Raw genomic sequence first — 21,795 nt, 5'->3', positions numbered from 1 at the left:
GCATATGTTAAATGTTAAATGAAAATTAAAAATCTGTTTCATGTCAGAAGAGCCACCTGGTATGGGACAAAAAAAAAAAAAAACCAACAACAAAATTAAGGACTATTCTATTGTTATTAATCACATAATCCTTTGGTTGACCCTTTAAAATGTTTCTTAAGGTATAAATACTATCTCAAAATATAAAAGATTGTTTTATAGCCAGGTGGTGGTGGTGCATGCCTTTAATAGAGGCAGGCAGATGGATCTCTGTAAGTTCGAGGCTAGCCTGGGCTACAAAGTGAGTTCCAGGAAAGGCTCCAAAGCTAAACAGAGAAACCCTGTCTCAAAAAGAATTAAAAAAAGATTGTTTTATATATATATTTAAACTTTCTGTTGTGATAATAATAGCCATATAGAGTACTAACTAATTCTAGAAATAGGCTTCATCTAGCTTCCTGCACATGATTTTGGGCATGAGTCTGAAGCAGGTAACTAGGAACTAAGTTTGTGTTCCCCAGATATATTTAACAGATTGTGGTCTTTTAACCTCTCTGAGATCTGCTGCACATGACTTTTAAAATGTTTAAGTTTTCTTCAGTGAACCATGACCATTCCTGGTAGTGACCTTTGAGGTCTTCAAGAAGATGATGGGGCCCTGCAATGATGAATCCACCTAGATTCACCTGGTAACACCACTAAGCTGACAAACACCACCCAAAGATCAGCTTTGGACTACAAACTTCAAAGTGGTTAGCTAACACGGGCCAGCCTCACAGAGTACTCCAGTCAGGACTTCAGAGGAGCCCCACACTTTCCCATCACCCAAGACTGGACAACAGCTACCTCTCCCAGGACTTGACCATTATCTTAATTTTCTCGGGACCCTCTAAAGATGCTGTTGCCTCCAAACAACAGGAAGTAATTGTAAGAATGTGATGCCCACATTCTCAAGAGTAGGGTGGGTGGTTTTTTGGTCATTCAATGGATTATAGATGTTTATCATCGTTTAACAGGGTTGGTTTCAGGTTGTTATTGGTCATGATCAGGGAGGAAACTAAGCAAAGAAGGTTAGATTCAGAGGTCTCTTTCCGAAAAGAAAAAGGGGGAGATATAGGAATGATAGGATAAAAAGGGAAGATTATTGAACCTACTTTTAAACTAAAAAGCAACTATTAATCTCAAATATCTTATATTGATATGGATTTTGGTATATTGATACAAATTTAGGTTATTTTTGTTAGAACATACTGGATATATGTTTCTACACTTCCTTAAGGTATTGTACCTATATAGCTCATTTAAAAATTTAATGTGAAGTTCTAGTGCTTGAAAGTTATTATTACAAACTATTGAGGATAATTAAGAAATGCAGGTTAGTAGTTAGTCACGTATAACTATCAAACTTATAGCCAGGTTAGGTATGTTTTCAAGGTCAAACAGATATATTTTAGTTAGATAGATGATCTTCAAATACTTTAATGATCTACAGAATATGACATTTGAGATATCTTAATAACATAAGGCTTTTCATGACAGTGAACTACATCTGTTCCTGGCAGCACCAATTTACTTCAGAGAAGATGATGGGCATCTAAGAACCTCCATATGGAGTTTGCTTTCATTTGTGGCAAAGTTAGCCATTGGGCAAGAAGCTGCCCTTGCTGACTGTTACAGTATGCTGTCCAATCTGGACAAACAGGACACAAAAGAAAGGACTGCCCAACTTTGCCAAGACAAAGTAGGACAGTCCTTCAAAATTCCTGCTTCACAGAAAAGTCTGTCAGACATTCTAGGCTGAAAAGATGGATGCCCCATTACCTTAGGTGACTGTCTAGGCAGCCAGATGTCTCTGTTATTTCTATAGTTTTAGAAGCTGTTTGTTCTGTACTTCCTGCTTACAGACAATATTTCATCATTCTCTAGTCTGATTGAAGACTAGGTAGTTATACCATTTTCTTTGTTACCAAATTCAGAAAAGAAACTTACAAAAGAGATGTAAAGTGTATAAGGTTGAGAAATATAAAAGCTTAAGTAGTTTATCTAAGAAAATGTTTTAAGGTCTAAAAGATACTTTTAGCATGGTAATACAAGTTATGATTAAAAAGTGGTTTAGGGCCGGGCGGTGGTGGCGCACGCCTTTAATCCCAGCACTCAGGAGGCAGAGCCAGGTGGATCTCTGTGAGTTCGAGGCCAGCCTGGGCTACCAAGTGAGTTCCAGGAAAGGCGCAAAGCTACACAGAGAAACCCTGTCTTGAAAAACCAAAAAAAAAAAAAAAAAAGTGGTTTAGGTATAAAACTGTGGACTCATCAAATACAAATGGACTGGACATTGTGAATGTAGTTCTTACCTGATAATTGTTCTTATTGTATAAAGTTTTACTGTGCTAGTTAAATCCTTTCCTTTTTATTTAGACAAAAAGGGGGAAATTTGATCATACTGTGAAAGTCCAAGACTGTCAATAAGGTTAGCCTTGAATCAGGAGGTGGAGTCAACAACTAGCTAACCGGAATCAGCCATAGAGATTTTGGAGAACACAGGATACGAAACAACAGAGAGGTACAGGAAGGAATAAGGAGGGGCTTAGAAAGGTTCAGGGGCCTTTCAATCTGGGAAGCCTGGAGATCAGGGTCAGCTGGTCACTCTTCTGCTGCTTTCCTGATCTATCAGGTTTTTACCCCAATATCTGACTCCTGAGTTTTTATTAATGATAAAACAATTTAGATAAACACTTCAGTGCCTGTGAGGACCAGAAGAAGGGATTGGATCCTCTGGAATTGGAGTTATAGATAGCTCTGAGCCACCATGTGACTGCTGGAAACTGAACTCAGATCTTCTTCAAGAGCAACCAGTGCCCTTAACCACTGAGCAACCTCTCCAACCCCATTTATTACTTTTCATAAGTAAGAAAATACAAAACAATGACTGAGGATGTAGTTTAGTGGGAAAGCATTTCCCAGCATGCACAAAGCATTGAATTTGATTTCCAGAAACTAACTCACATATGCTCTCTCTCTCCTTCCCTCTCTCTCCTTCCCTCTCTCCTCTCTCTCTCTCTCTCTCTCTCTCTCTCTCTCTCTCTCTCTCGGACAGAGAGCACATGTCAGACCTGAGTCTTTCTCCCCCAACATCTCCAATTATTATAATCCACTTATAATTTTGAAGATTTGGTGATCTCTAAATCCAAGCCTGGTTAAGGTACACTTGACATTGTCTCAGCTGAGAAAACCATAAGCCATACTCTGGATTGAGGCTACAATAAACTCTAATAAAGTGTTTTCTTGAAACACTTCCCTTAAAATACTGCCCTGGATCAGCAAAATGGCTCAGCAGGTAAAGGTGTTTGCTGCCAAGCCTAATGACCTGAGTTTGACCCCCAGGACCCACCCAGGAAAAATAGAGACACAACTCCCATGAACTGTGTTCTGACCTGCCTTGCATGCCATGGCATATGCATCGACACACAGACACACAAATGAATAAAGTAACTGCAGGATAGATAAATGTTTAATTAAACAAATGCTGCCCCGAGAGAGGAACGAGGAGAAACAGGATGTGAGAATTAGCCTGAAACTCAGGCCTGGCTGTGAGCCACGTGGGAAACAGCTACTTAAGCCAATATATCTCCATTTATCCCAGAATGCCTCAGGCTCTAGAGGTTTGGAAACTGAAGTCCCAAAGCTTCTGTAATGTTTAAATGGCCTACATTTTCTTTCTCTGTTTAGTGGCTGCAAATGGAAGCCCAAAGTGTGCTGGTTTTATTATTCCCTGATGTGTAAAGAACACAGTAGCACACGATGTTAACACATGAAATGGCTGGACAATCCCCACAATTTAATGTAGGTGGCACCTCAAAACCAGAAGCAGAATATTCTCTCCCCGAAGTGTTGTCTGCACCCTAATCCTCAGGACCTACGAATTTGTCAACTCACTATGACAAGGCACTCTGGGGATGGGGTTAATGTCTTCATGTGGCACCATGATGATGGCCCAGGGCCCACCATGACACACATTCCCCACAGGAAGGTTGGGAACAGCTCAAAGTGGGAAAGAGGCTGACTGACTTTGAAACTGATGACATGGAGTAGGTGACATGGAACCCGAGGTCAGCAACGTGGACAGACGAGACCCTAGAAGGGGCAAGAAGTGACCAATTGTATGAATAATGGTGGCATGAAGGATGAGGAGGGGACTTTAACATTCTGTCCTATAAGGAGACATGCAGAGAATCTAGACACATATATGAACAGCTTCACGCATGCATGCTCTTACTAGTTTGTTCTAGGTTAGCCTCTCTACCATCGCCCTGGTCTACACTATTCACATTCCAAGCAGAGACTGAGCACAAGTATCCAAAGAATGATGAAAGTATAAGAACCTGTAACAAGAGACAGGGAGGCTGGGAAGATGGCCCAGTGGTTAAGAACGCTTGCTTCTCTTGCAAAGGGCCTGGGTTCAGCACTCACATGGCCACTCACAGTCACCTAGAAGTACAATTTCAGGGGATCCAAGGCCCTCTTCTGGCCTCCAAGGACACTAAACAAGAACACAGTTTACAGACTTGCATGCAGGCAAAATGCTCACACACATAGATTTTAAAACAGGACAGACAAGGACACCATGGGTCTCAGAAAACTGCCCTGACACCTGGCTGAGCTCCAAACAGGCTGCTTTGTGCCTAACTCCACCTCCAACCCCCATAATGCTTGCTGGCTGCAAATGAGATGTGAGACGAGATGTAAAGATGTAATTCTACTGTCATCTCAGATCACAGACCGAATAAAACACACCTTAATTAAAGCTCACTGGCATTTATGGTGAAAGATAACATGAACACTGATATTCCAGCAACACAAATATACACTCTCCACACGTGTCTGTGTTCGCTTGTGTGTGTGTGTGTGTACAGGTTGCTGCAAGCTTCCTGACATACAGCAAACTCAGGTTCTCTAGAGGAACAGCAAGTGCTCTGAACTGTTGAGCTGTCTCTCCAGCCCCCATTTGCTCTTTTAAAGGGAGACTATAATTCTAAGTCTTGTTCCGCTGTAGCAAATACTGCGGAAGTTAGATGTAACAATATTACACATACAAAGACTGAAGGAATAGACCTGAAGCTCTGAATCTGTAGTTGTTGTGGAATATTTGTTTAACTATGTAGAGATGCCTTGCATTTGTTTATGCTGCATTTCTCTATGTAGAGATGTGTTGCATTTGTTTATGCTGCATTTCTCTATTTAGAGATGTATTGCATTTGTTTCACCTTGCCTGCCTAATTGGTCTAATAAAAAGTCGAGCAGCCAATAGCCAGGGAGTAGAGGGACAGGAGGGCTGGCGGGCAGAAGGAATAATCAGGATGAGGAATCTAGGAGTGAGAGAAGAGGGGGAAGAGGGAGATGCCAGGGCCAGCCAGCCGGGTAGCTGCCAAGCCAGCCAAATAGAAAAAGCAGAAAAGACATACAGAAGGAATAAAGAGGTAAAAAGCCCCGAGGCAAAATGTAGATGAAGAGAAACAGGTTAAAATAAGCTATCAGAGCTATCTAGAAATGAGCGTAAGCTAAGGCCAAGTATTCATAATAATAAAAAGGCTCCGTGTTGTGATTTGGGGACTGGCAGTCAGAGAAAGCCTGCTACATGTAGTTTTTCTGGAGAAGGCCATCTTCCAGAAATGCTCTAGAAAAGGTTGTCACTGTGAGTGGAGAGCACCTGGGGCTTGTGGGAGACCTTTCACATCCCCCATATCTCAGAGGCCTGTTGCTGGGTTTAACCTTCCTAACCCTCCCAGGACATCATTGAAAGTCACTTTCCAGGAGTGTCTCTGTCCTGGCTGTGACATGTGTGTCACAGTTGATTCAAACCCGGGAAGAGCCACAGCGTACTTAATCCTCTTCTATACATAGAGGGGCATTCTGAATTAGGGCCAAGTCCACCCTGAAACTGGCCAGCACATCTCCAGTGCTCTTTCATTTCTTGCCAGCTGCACACGGTCTGGGAGACTGGCCAGACATTACCAATGCAGGGCTTTCCTCCGCCCCTTCACATCAGGTACGCCTGCCCATCCATGGCAACTGAGAGGATCAATCCCAGGACCCCAGGACCGCCCTGCGGCTGGAGAGGGGCAGAGCTCAGGGATACTGGTTCACAGCACAGTCCCACTCCATCATCACTGTCACCACTGCCTTAGAGGGGCCACAAGTAACACCAACAGCTAATACATTTACAGAGCTAAACCACAAAGAGCTATTCCCCCTAGGACACCACTCGGCAGACAGCCACCACCAGTCAGGAAGGACACCCAGACTGACTTACCCGCCGATCTTGCAGTCCCCAGTTCCACCTTGCCAGGCTCTGACATACTTTGGATTGGCCCACAGTGACACTGGATTAAAGGTTCCGCTAGAAAAATAAGGTCCCACAGGGCTCAGGATCACAAAGAGCAGGGCTCTGGATGGCTTCTTGACTCCAAGAGATTGCTGTAATAAAAAGAAAATGCACACCTCTGTAATTGACAGTGGAACATCCTTCTTAATGTCTAGAATAGACCTGTGCCCACCTCCCAGAGGGGTACCCAACCAAAGTCCAGTGACACAAAGCCTTTTAAAGAAAACACTGACAATGGGTATTTAAGTCCAGGGGTGGGAGGGGCAGGACCAGAGGGGACATGAGATGGCTCAGTAGGTAAAGGCGCTTGCTTGCTGCCAGGCCTGCAGACTCAACTCACTTGTGATGATCCCTGGACATCACACAGTGGGAAGAAGAGAACTGACCCGATAAGCTGTCCCCTCACCGCCACACACATGCTATGGCATGCACATTCCCCCATCCCCACCCTGCACACACATAAATAATTGTAATTTTTAAAGCTTTAAGTTTCATTTTGGTTTGCTTTCTGAGTTATGATTTTAGAGGGAAAAACACATCTTTCGGTTGCAGTTGCTGCTATTGCCAACAGCAGGTGAGGAGTCTGTCTCTAACCCCTTCAGCTCTTCTCCCAGCCTGCTGCTGGGCACTCCAGAACATGTGAGGACAGTGAGCGGAGAGTAGATGGGGAGTGAGACTGTGATCACGCCTGCCTGGAAGGTATAGAAAAGGCAGCAGAGAGGGTAGCTTTTCTAGAGGCAAAGACAGACGGGAGAAATAACATCAAAAGGACAGGAGAGAATGACCCAGACCTCACAGCATGAACAGGGAGCTGGAGAGGTGGTCCAGCAGCTAACAGCACTAGCTGCTCTTGTAGGGGACCCAGGTTCAGTTCCCAGCACCCACATGGAAGCTCACAGCTGTTCATAACTCGACTGTCAGGGGATCCAGTGCCCTCTTCTGGCCTCCACAGGTACTGCACACACATAGTGCACATACAAAAATGCAGGCAAACAACCATGCACATAAGTAAATCTTTAAACAGCAAATAAATAAAAAATAGCCTTTTCCACAAGTACCAGAAACCTACAAATTCCTCCAACATGAGGGAGGCTCTTAAGTCGGGTCAGTGGATTACTAGAGACTGAAAGTCCTAGAGGCCGAGTGTCATAAAGGGAGAATGGTCTGTCTCCAGTCAGCTTTGTAGTGCAAGACGTCAGGAACAGACAAACCAACCAGGATGGCCCATGATGGGCTAACCACTACAGCCTGCCCTGCCCTGCTCACACCGCTGCAGCCTGCCCTGCCCTGCCCTGCTCACACCACCACAGCCTGCCCTGCCCTGCCATGCTCACACCACCGCAGCCTGCCCTGCCCTGCCCTGCTCACACCACTGCAGCCTGCCCTGCTCACACCACCGCAGCCTGCCCTGCCCTGCCCTGCCCACACCGCCACAGCCTGCCCTGCCCACATCCCAGTGGATGGCAGCCATCAAGAGTGACAGAGACTCTGGATGCTGTGCACCTTATGCTGTCTGCATGGCAAGCTGATGCTGGGCTCTCAAGTGGCCTTTTACCTGCATTTCCAATACACCTGCCTCTACTGCACACTTTCTATCGGGGTCCACCCATTAAGAACCACGTGGTAGCTGAGTGGAGACGTTGCACGCCTTTAATCCCACTACTTGGGAGACAGAGACAGGCAGATCTCTGAGTTCAAGGCCAGCTTGGTCTACAGAGTGAGTTCTGGGCTACACAGAGAAACCCTGGCTTGAAAAAAAAGGAGGAGGAGGAGGAGAAGGAGAAGGAGGAGAAGAAGAACAACTGGATGGTAAATATCTGTAAGCCTTGAAAAACTCTGTTGGCTGATGAGATGGCATATTTGCTGTGAAGCCTGAGTACCTGAGTTCAATCCCCAGGACCAATGTTAAAAAGCCAGATGTGGTGGGATGTGTCTGTAACCCCTGCACTCCTCCAGTGAGGTGGGAAGAGGAGACAAGACAATCCACCAGAAGCGTGTTGGCCGGCTAGCCTGTGGTACACAACATGGCAGCCAGATCTCACCTATGACTCACAATGTCACCTAAAAGCCTCCACCTCTCTCTATCAGGAAGACCAAGCAGGGGGCCGAGACCCTAGAACAAACTGATGGTGAACTGTGACTGAGCCAGAGACCAGTCAGAGAGCCCATAAAGCCTTTGCTTTGGGGCTGGTTTTGGGTTGGTTTTTGCTGTTATTGGTTTGGTTTGGTTTTTTGAGGCAGATCAGTCTCTCTACATAGTCCTGGCTATTCTGGAACTTATAGGGATCCGCCTCCTCTGCCTCCTGAGTGCTGGGATTAAAGGTGTGCGCCACTACACCAGGCAAGTGACCGTTCTTTAATAGGAACTTTGTCAGAACATGGGAATCTCCTCCCCTCACCCCCATGCAGGATGAAGATCCTGGACTCCACTGTCCTTTCATCGGGGAGGGAGGCTGTGCGTGAACACACACTGTTCCTTCCCAGCTCTGAAGGAACGGCACTGACCCTGAGTGGGCAGGACTGGATGGAGGAATCCGGCTGCTGCGGCTTAGCTGTGCCTCTGCTCAGAGCGCTCCTGCGGCTAAGTGGCCATCGGGATACTTCTACTGTACCAGAAGTGAGGGCACCCCGGAGGGCACATTCCCAGGGGCTACACACCAACACCAGCGGGCCCTGGCTTCATTGTAACCCTCTCCTGGCGGTTGTCACCCCCTCTGCCCTGTGGGCTTTTCTAGAAACTGGTAGGAAGAAATACCCTAAAAGGGAAAGCCTGCCCACCATAACCAGAGGGAAAAGGGGTCACCTTACCCCATACACACCACTTACCTTATAAATACCCATAAAAATGCCAGGTAAACCCAGTACAACTAGCCTGGAAGAGGAGGGGTTCACGAGAGGGGGGGTAATGGGGGGAAAACAAACGCTCCAAATACATTACAGGAGGAAGTGAAAACGTCATGAGACCCACTGGGTACAATTAACAGCACTAATGCAAAGTAAAATGTCAAAATCCACAACCCAGAGTCCACTGGGCCGCTCCTCCCGTTAACAGGTCAGCCTGTTGTGGGATATTTTGTTCGTGTTTGGACAATAAAGCTTGCTTGGAGTCAGAGGACGGAGCTAGCCCTAGTAAACCATAGAGGTCTGGAGGACTGTACAGAGAGGAGAGAGGATATGGTAAGGTGGGGCGGAGACAGAATCTCAGCCCTTTTGGATGGAGGAAGCGACTGTGGCTGCTCCCTGCTTCTCTGATCTTTCAGGTTTTTACTCTGACATTGACTCCTGGTTTTTATTGATAAGATTAATTAGATTTACCCATCATCAGCCCGCTGCAGGTTCTCTTTGGAATTCAAGCTCTGCTTTGCAAGATGAGCTTTGTCTCTGGATTCCCTTGAGGAAGATAAGAACTGGGAGGAACTTTCATAGCAGGGCCTCACTTCCTGAGGGCTGACAGTTTGCAGCCTCACTGACTTTCTTACGTTAGTGGTGAGGAAGTGATCTCTGGCTTCCTGCTCGTCTCCTCCACCATGAGGGATTCCCTCTTGAATCACAGCCCCAAATAAACTCTTTCTTCTATAAGTTGCCTTGCTCACCGCATTATATCACAACTGGAAAGTAACTGATACAAACAATAAGGAATCCAGAGAGGCCACTCGAAGTAAATTTCAGGTCCAATGTGCTAACTGCCACCTGAAGGCCACATTTATCTTCTAAATTCTGAATAGACTGTCTTTCTGATGTACAACCCAATAACACTTTGTCACCTACCACATGAATTCTGGGACACCTCACTGGATTTACATACGCCAATGCAATTTGCATTCTACTAAAAAAAGTAACAATCACCTAAAACAGAATAATTTTTTTTTTCTGTACTGAATTTTACCTCGTTCGGGCTGAGGAGGAAGATCTGTGGCAGAGAATACAAAGCCCTCTAGGTTTCAACAGCAGTACCAAAGCAAAAGCAAATTGCACTTTGTAACTGTGCTTCATTTGCATTTATTCCACCAGGGGGCGGCAGAGAGCAGACAGAAGGAGAAAGGCAGGATTCAGCACCTCCATCAAATCTGCCTCTAGAAAAAGCATCTTGATGAGTCATTTCATTCATATCTGTTCTTGATGAATCATTTCATTCATATCTGTATCCTTAGCAACAGCTAAGTTATACGTTAGCATTTTTCAATGCTGACCGAAGTTGCATCTGAGAATGTAACTTCGTACCTTCTAATTTTAAGCCGGGTCCACTCACATCTGCAAGCTCCTCTGTGGACCACACCTGCATTCATTGTCTTTCCATGAAAGGAACTCATTGAGGGAGGGGGGCAAACGGCTCAGCGGTTAAGAGCACTTGTTGCTCTTGCAGAGGACCCAGATTCAGTTCCCAGAACCCACATGGAGGTTCCCAACCAGCTGTAATTCCAACTCTAGGAGATCCGATGCCCTCTTCTGGCCTCAAGGGAGCACAGTACCCATGTGCACAGATACACATGCAGACAAAATGCTCATAGACATAAAATAAAGATGAAATAAAAATAAATAAATCAAAGAATTCACTGGCTCTCCTGGAGGAGCAGGTGGGAGACAGTCTCAATGCCATTTCAATACTGAGCGTGAGTCAAATGTCATTCTAGGCTCCGAGAAGCAGCTTGGTGACAGGCGCTTCTCCCCTCAGGATCCCTGACTAGAGCTTCTCACTTTAAAATCCTGTGCTCGTGTTAGAGTTGTATTGTGTGCTATCAGTTGGATGACAGTCAACAGAGTCCTTGGATGATAGCTGTGTTTCTGATCAACTAAAACAAAGCCACATAACCCAGGGGAAGGATGGGTGTCAGCAGCTGATGGGGGCTGCAAGCAACGAGTCTGATCCTCTCCGGGACATTTCAGGGTGCTTTTGTTTTGGCTTTGGGAGACAGGGTCTCACTATGCAACCCAGGCTGGCCTCAAACTCAGAGCAATCCTCCTGCTTCAGCCTCCCAAGGACTGTGATTACAGGTACATGCCACCACTAGCTCCTTCTTGGGGTGGGGGTGTTTCTGGGGAGATGTTGGGAGTTTAATGTACACATTAGGTCAGTGCAGATCACTAAACTACACCCCAGCCTGATCAGGAGCAATGCTAGACTAAGTATCCTCATCGAATCTGAATAGATAAAGAATGGAAAAGGATGTAGTATTTCGGGTGTAAAACGCTGCTTCAAGAGACCATGCTGAGGCAGAAACACCAATGCCTTTATGTATGTACATGTGTTTCTGTACACAGAAGGAGAGACCGAGACAAGACAGGGAGAGATTTTTACTGCCTACGTTAAGCTTCGCAATAGTCAAACCCCTTTGTACTTGCATAGAGGAATGATTCTTAGGTGTGACGTGAAACAAAGCCTACTTCACTGTGAGAATCACCACTTCTTTCTGGGTCACCCAGAATCCCTCACAGAAGGGCGGGGTGTCACTAGTTATTTGAAGGATGGCAGAAAGGAGCCAGTGAGCCGAGAAATTCCATTAGAAACAGTGTGGCCTCAGAGGCAGAGAGCGCAGCAGGGCGGGAGGGTGGGGGGGAGTGGGGGGGGTTGGGGGGGTGGGGGGGTGGGGAGGGCTGCTGCGTGGGACCGTTCTAACCAGCAAAGCCAACAAAAGCACAGACTGAGGCTCCTGGGACCAGCCGGCTCACAGCTACCAACGAGACCAGCTAGCTTTCTCCTTCAATCAGAGACTTCTTTTTTAAAAAGGTTTCGGAGTTAAAGGAGAAAATGGAGCTAGGTACTGTGGCATATGCCAGTCATGTCAATACTTATGAGGTTGAGGTAGGAGGATCAGGAGGTCAGGGCCACTTCAGCTACATAAGTTTGGGGCTACATAGACCTTTAAAAGAAGAAGAAAATGAAGAACAACTTGGCTGGAGAGATGGCTCAGGGGGGTGAAGAGAGCTTGCCGCTCTTCCAGGACCAGAGTTCAGTTCCCAGCACCCAAGTCAGACGACTCACAGCACATGCAACTCCAGCTCTCAAGAGTTCAAAGCCCTCTTCTGGCCTCTACCAGGAACTGCACACACACAGACACACACACACACACACACACACACACACACACACACACAGACACACACACACACACACACACACACTGAATTAAAAATAAACCTTTTTTAAAAATTAAAATAAGAAAAATGACAAAGAATCTGTAATGAAGGGTGCCACAGGGCTGGGGGCCCAGAGGTCCGCTCTTCTGGCCTCCTTGGGCACCAGGCACACATGTGGTGCATGTACATACATGGGGATGAAAACTCACACACAATAATAACAATAACCAGTACAGTACCCACGACCTCCCCTGAACGTACACTCTGTTGCTTGGCTCCCCACACACACACACACAGCCCTCACGCTCTCTGTATCCCCAGCTCAGACATCATGTGTTCATTCAATTTCTTGTCCCTCCCCGCTCTGCATTCTCTCCTGCCTTCCCCATCCCTACCAGCAACTGAATTGTGTCCCCCAAATCCACGTCGAAGCCCTGACTCCCTACAGTAGGGATTTTTCCCACACTGGTCAGAAGCCACGTAATGAAGGAAGAGCACAGGGAGTGTCAAGTGTCTGGTCACATCGTCCTCAGTCAGGAAGAGGGACAGATGGCGGTCAGTTCAGTTTCCCTTTGACTTAGGTAGGGACACATGATGGGTGACATCAAAGGATAGGTCTCCCTCCTCAGTTAACCTCTCTGCTAATGCCCTCACAGACATGCCCAGATGTGCATCTCCTACGTACGTATTTCCAAACCCAGTCAAGCTGACAGTAAGGATAGACCGTCATGGCTATGATGTGACTGGCCAAGGACACAGGGCCTTTAAGGCGGGACATAACATCCTGTGAGGTCACAAGAGTAAATCCCTCCAGCTGGAATTGGGTCCTCATTTGAGGCCCCGATTTGAACACTGGGGTTGGTGGTGATGTCGGGGAAAGGCTGTGGAACCTTTAGGAGGTACAAGCCTGCTGGAGGAAATGTGTCACTGGGCAGCAGGGCTTTGCGGGTTTATGTTCTGATCCCTTCTCCTATGTTTCCAACCACCTCTCTCCCCCTTCCCTAGTGGATGAAAATGTGGTCAGCCAACTTCCCGACCCCCACCTTTCTCTCTGCCCATTGCCACACCTTCCCTGCCTTGACGAACTCTCTGCTCCAGGAGCCTTAGGTAACCTGAAAGAAACTCCTTCCCCAAGCTGCTTTTGGTCACAGTATTTATCCACAGCAACGGGATAGTTAGTTAACTCGCTGTGACAAAGTAACCAACCATGCTAAGACATATCTCGCCCCGTCTAAGCACTTCCACCCCATCTTATACATCATGGAGGTGTCATTCCAGGGAGCAAGTGCCCCTAGCCTGAGTTAGGGCTGTGGGACTTGCCACTCCAGCACCCTGCTTGTCCAATGTAGACTAATATTCAGTCATCTTACATCTACTATTTCCTTCCGTTTCGATAACCAGTGAACGCCATAAAGTGCAGGATCATTTCATCTTGCATTTTACTCCACGTGTTTGCCTACATGTGTGTAAGTGCAGTGTGTGTGTGCCTGGTCCCTGCAGAGGCCAGAAGAGGGCTTCGAATGCCCTGGAAATGGAAATACAGATGGTTGTGAGCCGCCATATAGGTGCTGGAAACTAAACTCAAGTCCTCTGCAAGAGCCAAGAGTTCTTAGCCACTGATCCATCTCTCCAGCCCTGTCACTCCAGGTTTTTATCAAATATTTGTGGAAAGACAATTGAACCTTAGTAAGACATTCTTTACAGAAAGTGTATAGAGGCAGGCACCGTGGCATGCAACTATAATCTCAAACACTTGAGAGCCCAAGGCAGGAGGATCACTGTGCAGTCAAGGCCAGCCTGAGCTACATAGTGAGTTCAGGCCCATCTGAGATACATGAGACCTTGTCTCATACAAAAGTCACTACATTTGAAGGTCACCCAGCTGAGCAATACATTGGTGGCCTCCCACAGGTTTGCCATAGATCATAGCTCTGCTCTGTGGGTTCAGGTGATAATAGATAACCTGGCTTACATTTCAGGGACTCTGAAAGTCACTTCTGAGAACAGTGACTCCACAAATGACCCACAGAGTGAGCAGAGAAAGACAAAGAAACCTGGCATCTCTATATAAGTACTGCATCCTTTTCCTCTGTGGCTTAACTGCTGGGCTAAAGACACCTCACAGATGCCAGCTCAACACAGCCCGGAGTGCCCGGATGCAGCCCTGGAATTCAGGAAGACCTCCACCTTGTCCTCCTCCTCCTTCATCTCCCGTGCTGCTCGCCTCAGCTCCTGCAGAGCAAAGCTGCCTCCTGCACTCCAGAATAAATTCTCACCCCAGCCACTCAGGTCACGTGGAAACGAAGCCAACGGTGACATAAATGACAGGGGATGTGGTCCCAGGGCTCGACACTCCGTGTTGAAACTGCGAAAATGAGCACTTAGGAGAAGACAGACCGTGGTAGCAGGACCTGAGATACACTGGCTGGGAAATTTAAAATCACTCCTAAGCAGAAATGTCCACATGGTCAAGTGCACAGGGACTCTGGGAAATAGTCAAGAGGAGAACACAGCACGTCACCCACAGACATGTCATTCGCCCCCCGCCTGTCAGCCTGCTCCTTCCTTTCCAGTGTGATGGGATGTGCTTGCTCGCTTTCTACTGACAGGACAGGGCTGAGTGGCCTACAAAAACAAGGCTATTTATTTTCTGTCTGGCCTGTTACGGATGGGGCTGCTGGGGCCTGCTCTGAGCTACAGGGCGGCGCAGCAAGAGGTGGTCCACAGGACTAGGAGTCTCCTCAGCCAGGATCCCCCTCAGCCAGGATCCCCCCACAGCTCTGACGATGCCGCTCCACCTACCAGCTCAAGCGCTGTGCCGGGAGGAAGAGAGAGCAAACACAGAGCCAGATGTGGGGGTGCATGCTTGCAATCCCACTCTGGAGGCAGAGGCAGGAGATTTACCGTAAGTTTGAGGTTGGTCGGGGAGAGAGGGTGAGACCCTGACCCTCAAAAAGGCAGGGCAGGGTGGGGGTGGGGGTGGGGTGGCAAGCACTGTGCTCAAACCTGCAGTCCGAGCACTGGGAAGGCCAACCCGGTACAATCAAGGTAGTCTTGAGGCCAACCTGGTGTACTGCAGGTACATTCTCAGCTAGCAGGAATACATGAGACCTTGTCTCAACGACAAATACAGTGAAGAACAAACAAGGTGCTGTGTAACAGTCTCCTCCAACATCCCATCCATCAGGGATGCTTCTTTAGCTTTTAGGTAAACAACTTAAAACAGCTTCAGAAGGTCCCTGAAACTGACCAGATTCACTAGGCCGGTCCCTGCCAGAATAAGCAATAAAAAAGCTGAGGGTTCCTCTCAGAAAAGCTAAGCTACAAAGACGACTCTCAGACCAGACAAGCTGAGAAGTAAACAGACCAGACCGGCTGCCGGAAGAAGCAAACCCCCCCATCTGCTTAGAAGAGATTTAGACCAGACTTGGAAAGGACATTCTCCAACCTCTTAATCTGCCCGCAGGCTGTGCTCCAGGCCCCGGCTTTTGTGAGCTGTCGTCACCTGTGCTGGGATTTGGTGATGCAGCTGTCTCAGGGTCATTTCTGCCCCGGTGAGTAACCCCTCCCCCATATTTCTGTACAGAACAATAAAGCTCACTGGTTCACCAAGGTGGACTTTGACAGTCTCCGTACTTCAGTAGGTCATGGGCTCCCTATCTGGGGTAAGTAGACGTGTGCTGCAGCTCCCCAGAGAAAGTCTTGTCAACAACAGGCCAAGCCCCACACTAACTTCTACAGTTAAGAATCTTCAGAAAGGCCAATAACCACAGCTGAGTGTGTGAGGGGGCAGAGACCAGCAGGTCAGGTGAACAAGGCCCAACACTGAAAGAAGGCCCACAGCACGGCACACGTGTCAAGAAACCGCACTCTCCTTCTTAAAGGGCAGACGTGGTAGAAAGCCTTCGACTTTCTCAATGAAACCCTGATGTGCTGTGAGCAGGCGCTGCAATCAACGTGGAAAAACAGGCCAGCCAGGGGATGGATTGGACAACTTGGTATCTACATGGAGAAAGCAAGTTCTTCAGCACAAAGCCCACATCCCTATGGGCGATGTTTAAAGGAAATAGAAACTTTAGAACAGAAGAATGACCAAGAGAGGAAGCCTTTAAAACACAAAGCACAGAAACCACAAAATACAAACAATAACTTTATACTAAAAGTAAACATTTGAGTCTGGTGGGTCACCCCACGCCTGCCACCCCAGCACTTGCAGGAGGATCAGGAATTCAAGCCTCGGGAGCCAGGTGAGATGTCGCAGGCTTTTAATCCCAGCACTTGGGAGGCAGAGGCAGGAGGACTCTGAGTTCAAGGCCAGCCTGGTCTCCAGAGCAAGTGCAGGACAGCCAGGGCTACACAGAGAAACAAAGGACCTGGGTTCGGTTCCCAGCACCCATATAGCAGTTCACAGCCATCCAGTTCCAGGTGATCCAATGCTCTCTTCTGGCCTCCTGAGGCACCAAGCACACATGTGGTATGTACACATACATGTAGGTGAAACATGCGTAAATTAAAATGAATGAATCTGAAAACAATTAAATGCTTGTTTCTCAAAAGATGCCAGTAACAGACAGGGAAACCATCTGCAATACATTTATCTTATAAAAAGTGGGACTGGAAGGACAGCTCAGGGGGTAGGGACACTTGCCAACAAGCTAGGCCCACCCCTCAACCCTCTTGATGTTCAAACCGTCCCCCCCTCCCAGCTCCCAAAGGCTCCTCATGAATTACATTTTCAGTAATTGTTCTTTGGACTGGGACCCTCTCTTCCCATTCTTTACCAAGAGATGCTGAGGAGTCAGGAAAATGAAAATAAAACCAAGCCCTCTCCCATAACTTCTACAGCACGGTCACATCCACACCCAGAGGTCTGTCATGGGGGAGGCACACCCCTGCAAGCTCAGACTAGTCTTGATCAGGGGAGGGCAAACATCACCATGCCTTTCCCTTCAGTTAGTCCTGAGTGAACTGCCTAGTTACCGATTTGATGGTGACAAACCGTCACCCCGCAAACCTAGAATATCTGCTATCTCATCTTCTACAGGAAGGACGGCCTTCACAGTTGGGAGGATGAACGGAGCTGGGGTGGGGAGGGGGGCGTTACTCAAACCACATACTGAAGGGTCAAGAAAGAGGCATGCCGGAGGCTAAGCTGAGCAGCAGTGCTCATCCCCGGCTTCAGTCTCGCACAAGACGGCTCAGTGAAGAGGAAGCCGCTTGCTGCTGAGCACAGGTACCCGATTCCATCCCCAGAACCCACACAGTAGAAGGGAGAACCTGAGGGAACTCTAGCCAGCCAGGATGCAGCAAGCATGGCCCAGGCTGCGTACTTCTCCCTCTTCCCCCTGCCTTACTAAAAAACCCTTAGATCACATTCCTAAAGCCAGCCACCAAGGTCCACTCCCTTATCTGGCCACTTCCTCCTCCTGAGGTTGACTACCAAGGTCCAGCTACCAAAGTATTAGAGCAAAAGCCCCTCTGGCTCACCCAATTAACATGCCCTATCAAGCACCCCATCCTAACCCAAGGTTCCCCTTTTCCTTTATAAACCGCCATTTGCCTATGGGCCGTGTCTGTCTCCTCTCTATCCAGAGGCAGACCCTTGGGTCTCCATACCACCCCGGGACGTCCCTCCCCCTTCTCCCTCGTCCTCTATCTCTGTGCCTCTTATTCCCTACCTCTGTCTCTCTGGGGCAAACAGATCTCCTTGGTGCTGACAACTTGGCTTTGGGGCGTCCTCTGCTCATAAGGATTCCTTCAGAACCAGCTCCCAAGATGGTCTCTGACCTCCACACACACTGTGGCACACATGCTCACTTGTGCACATACGCAAAATCTTTTTTTTGGGGGGGGGGGTGGGGGCAGTTTTCGAGACAGGGTTTCTCTGTGTAGTTTTGGTGCCTGTCCTGGAACTCGCTCTGCAGACCATAATTTTTGAAAAGCTTTTTAATCATAAAATCCTTCCCCCAAATAGAGTCAGGTTTACCTCAGTCCCGATAAATGTGGGGCGGATGTAGAGACTGGCAGAGGTGGAATAGGGGACCCACTCTTGGTCTATCTGTATCAGCTGCCGAATGCATTCTAGAAGCTCCTCCTGGTCAAACACCTGAAAAGACAGAATCCCTAATGAACGCCAACCAAGGATGCCGATGCAGACCTTCAACAGAGAGCCAACAGAAACTCTGTTTCCAAGACGGCTCCCGTCTTACAGTCCTGGTCAGCTCCTGAACAAGCAACTTCTATTCATTCTCCCCAACATGAAACACCACGAAAGGTATCAGTAACAAACACTTAAAAAAAAAATCTGTGGACCCTTTAACAAGATAGAAAATTATGTAAGTGTGAATTATTCATAAGGAAAAGATAAAAAATCAGATCTCCTGAGGCCTCAGATGGCTCAGCATGTAAAGGCACGTGTTGTCGCTGCCCGATGACCTGAGTTGATCCCCAGAACCCATGGAGTAGAGAAGGCAAAGCTGACTTCTGAACTCCACACTGCCTCCTTCCCCCCAAATAAACAAACAAACAAATAAATGAGATTTTTGATAAAAAAAAAAATTAGATCCCTCTCTACAACACTCCCACATCAGTTATAATTAGGTTTTACATTCAAATGTAACAAATTACGATTTTTTTAATTTTAAAATGGACGTCTGTGGCCTCAAACTCCTAAATCAATTATAATTGGATTTTATACTCAAATCTAACAAAATATTAGTACTTCTATTTAAAAATTGACATCTGTGGCCTCTTATATTCTCAATTATAACTGGATATTATGAACAAGTATAACAAAACATCATGACTTCTATTTTTAAAATAGATAAAATCTGCAACTTTAAGGCCCCAAACAACTTCTTACCCAGGAAAAACATAACACAAACCATGAAGGAAAAATAGAGATAAAATTTGCATGTTTGAAATTTAAGGACTCCTGATTTTTCAAGACCAGAAGCTGCTTGTGAGACACCGGTGTGGAATGTCACCAGTGCATGTTATGACATCCTGAACACTGGTCAGAAAGACAAGGGGCAGCTGATCCCTCAGGGGATGTCCCCTTAACCCATGGGTTACAAAACAGGCTTTGTAAAATGGTGGAGCAGTTTCCTCATGGCCACAGGCCAGAGAGGGACCCTTTCAGAGATACGAAGAGCTACACAAGGTGGAGCAGCACCATCCACTAGCTGAGGGGCTGACCTTCCCCCACGATCACAGTGCAGGGATGCCAGACACTAGGGTGACCATCGACACTGCTAACCCGTGTCAACAAGCCAAGTCTTGGGTGCAGCTGGCCAGAGATGAAGTTTAATCGATGCCATGAATACTTGGCTGGGAAATCAAAGAAACCTCAGCCTGCTTTCTCACCCTCCTGAGTGACCACAGACAAGTGGTTTACTTCCCCTAGGCTGAGTTTTAATTTTCCTCTCTACACAAAGGCATTAAAATGTACAATAAATGCCTTAAGATGGCTCAGCAGGTTAAGGCACTTGCCATCAACCCATGTGGTTGAGAGAATTGGTTCTTGCAAGGTGTCCTCTGACCTTTAACTGAAGGGCATTGCATAGATAATGTCGGCCTTCATGAAGTTTGTGGGAAACCTGATGCAATTATTCAGGAAAGGTTTTTGTTTTGTTTTGTTTTTGATGTAAGACTGGAACAACTCATGAAATAGAAGTGAACACCAATGTGCATACCGGCAAAGTAGCCCGCAGAGCAGATCGGCACATTCTCTTCATGTTGAGTTCAGGCCGAAACAATCGGATCTTGTTATCGACTCCTCGAAAAGCCTTCAAGCCTTCAAACAGCTGAGGAAGAGAGAAAGGTGTCAGGAGGTGACTGAAGACAATCTTAGTGGTGAAGTTGCTGCCCTTGGCCTCAACTTCAGATGAACAATTGACTGAACGTGTTAGAATAACTGGAATGGAGCGGAGTGGGAAGGGGGTGCAATGGGGGAGAGAAGGGGAGGGAAGGGGTCCTCCTTTCAGTACTCGACCTGATGGATAATCAGGAAGGGAAGATCCAAAGCGTACTGATACCACCTCTACCCACTGCTGGCCAGGAGCTGAGAACGCACCTTTGGCAGAAGAGAAGAAGATGGGGAAGGGAAGGAGGGGAGGGACCAACTGTTAGTCTAGTTTTTGGAGACAGTCCTTTCTCAAGGTCCTGCTCATGCAAGACTGCTCTGACAGCCTTACCACCTGATGGGGACTTAACTCACACATGCCAAGATTCTTCATGACAGTGCCAGTTTCACGGGGGACTGAACAACTGAAGGTGTGCACCCATAACAGGGTAACCACTGCTTCCCACTACCCTCTAGGCTCACAATGGAACACCCTGGAAGTCCTGTCTCACCAGAAGGAAATGAAGAGAAGTCTAGTATGGTGGTATTTTATTTGTACTGAAATGTGATTTTAATTGTATGTTAATAAATAAAGTTGCCTTGAGGGTCAGAGCTATTAGAGCCATAACAAGAGCGTGGCGGTGGTGGCACACACCTTTAATCTCAATACCATAGAAGACCTGGAAGTCTCTACAGACAGGCAGTGACAAGGCAGTCATGTGTTTGGGTTTACAACCAGTGAGAAGGCAGAACAGAAAGACTATATAAAGATAAACACACAGGAAGTAGGTCTCTTTCGGAGAGGTAGGACCACCGCAGGAGGAAGGGTAAGGTTTTAACTCTGAGCTCTGACCTCTTGGCTTTCTTCTTTACATTGGTTCTGTGTTTCTTATTTAATAAGACGGTTGGTTACATCTACAGTCCAGGGACTTGATCAGGTTAATCTGGCACATCAAGATGCCCTCAGAGGAGTCCTTGCCCTTACAATATCTTTATTTACCAATCTGTAATGTTCAGTGGTTTGGAAAAACCAGTGACTGAGAGAGGTAGGTGGGTCAGCCTCCAAAGGCTGACATCAACAGCCTGCTCAGAGCTCAGTCAACCTGACAGAAAATTCTATTAATTTCTTTCTTTTCCTTCCTCTTTTCAATTTATTTTAACGTATATGAGTGTGTCTGCCTAGTGTGTTCAGGGGCCAGAAAAGTGTGCCTGGTCCCGGGGAACAAGGGTAGAGGTGGTTGTGAGCAGTCATGAACCTGGGTCTTCTCCACAGGCAGAAGTACTTTAACCACTGGGCCACCTCTCTGGGCCCTCTTCCTCTTTCTCTCAGTACCAAGTATTGATTGATCCCAGGGCTGTGTGCATGCAAGTATCCACTCTACCAACTGCCTACATCACTAGCTCTCCAAATTCCACTAATCCCTCCAGAAAGAAGGAAACCACTGGTAACAAATGTTCATCAATGCACCCGAAATGGCATTGATGTTTTTTCCTCAAGGGAACATCTGCCAAATGCCCC

General features: G+C 47.0%; 1 protein-coding gene across 3 annotated transcripts in view; it reads right to left on the bottom strand.

The window, feature by feature from the left end:
* The window catches only part of Bcat1 (branched chain amino acid transaminase 1), an 88,705-nt gene that overhangs the window by 20,421 nt on the left and 46,489 nt on the right, over positions 1-21,795 (bottom strand). For all 3 annotated transcript variants that reach the window (XM_028891768.2, XM_028891767.2, XM_028891769.2), the window contains exons 4-6: positions 20,128-20,238; positions 18,420-18,539; positions 6,287-6,450 (exon numbers count right to left, since the gene is read on the bottom strand). In XM_028891768.2, the coding sequence (XP_028747601.1) occupies positions 6,287-6,450; positions 18,420-18,539; positions 20,128-20,238 (395 nt within the window). The remainder of the gene's footprint in view (positions 1-6,286; positions 6,451-18,419; positions 18,540-20,127; positions 20,239-21,795) is intronic.

This window comes from Peromyscus leucopus, chromosome 3, assembly GCF_004664715.2.
Source record: "Peromyscus leucopus breed LL Stock chromosome 3, UCI_PerLeu_2.1, whole genome shotgun sequence".
Classification (NCBI taxonomy): domain Eukaryota; kingdom Metazoa; phylum Chordata; class Mammalia; order Rodentia; family Cricetidae; genus Peromyscus; species Peromyscus leucopus.
The sequence above is the reverse complement of the archived record's forward strand: the minus strand, read 5'-3'. Positions and strand labels throughout refer to the sequence as shown.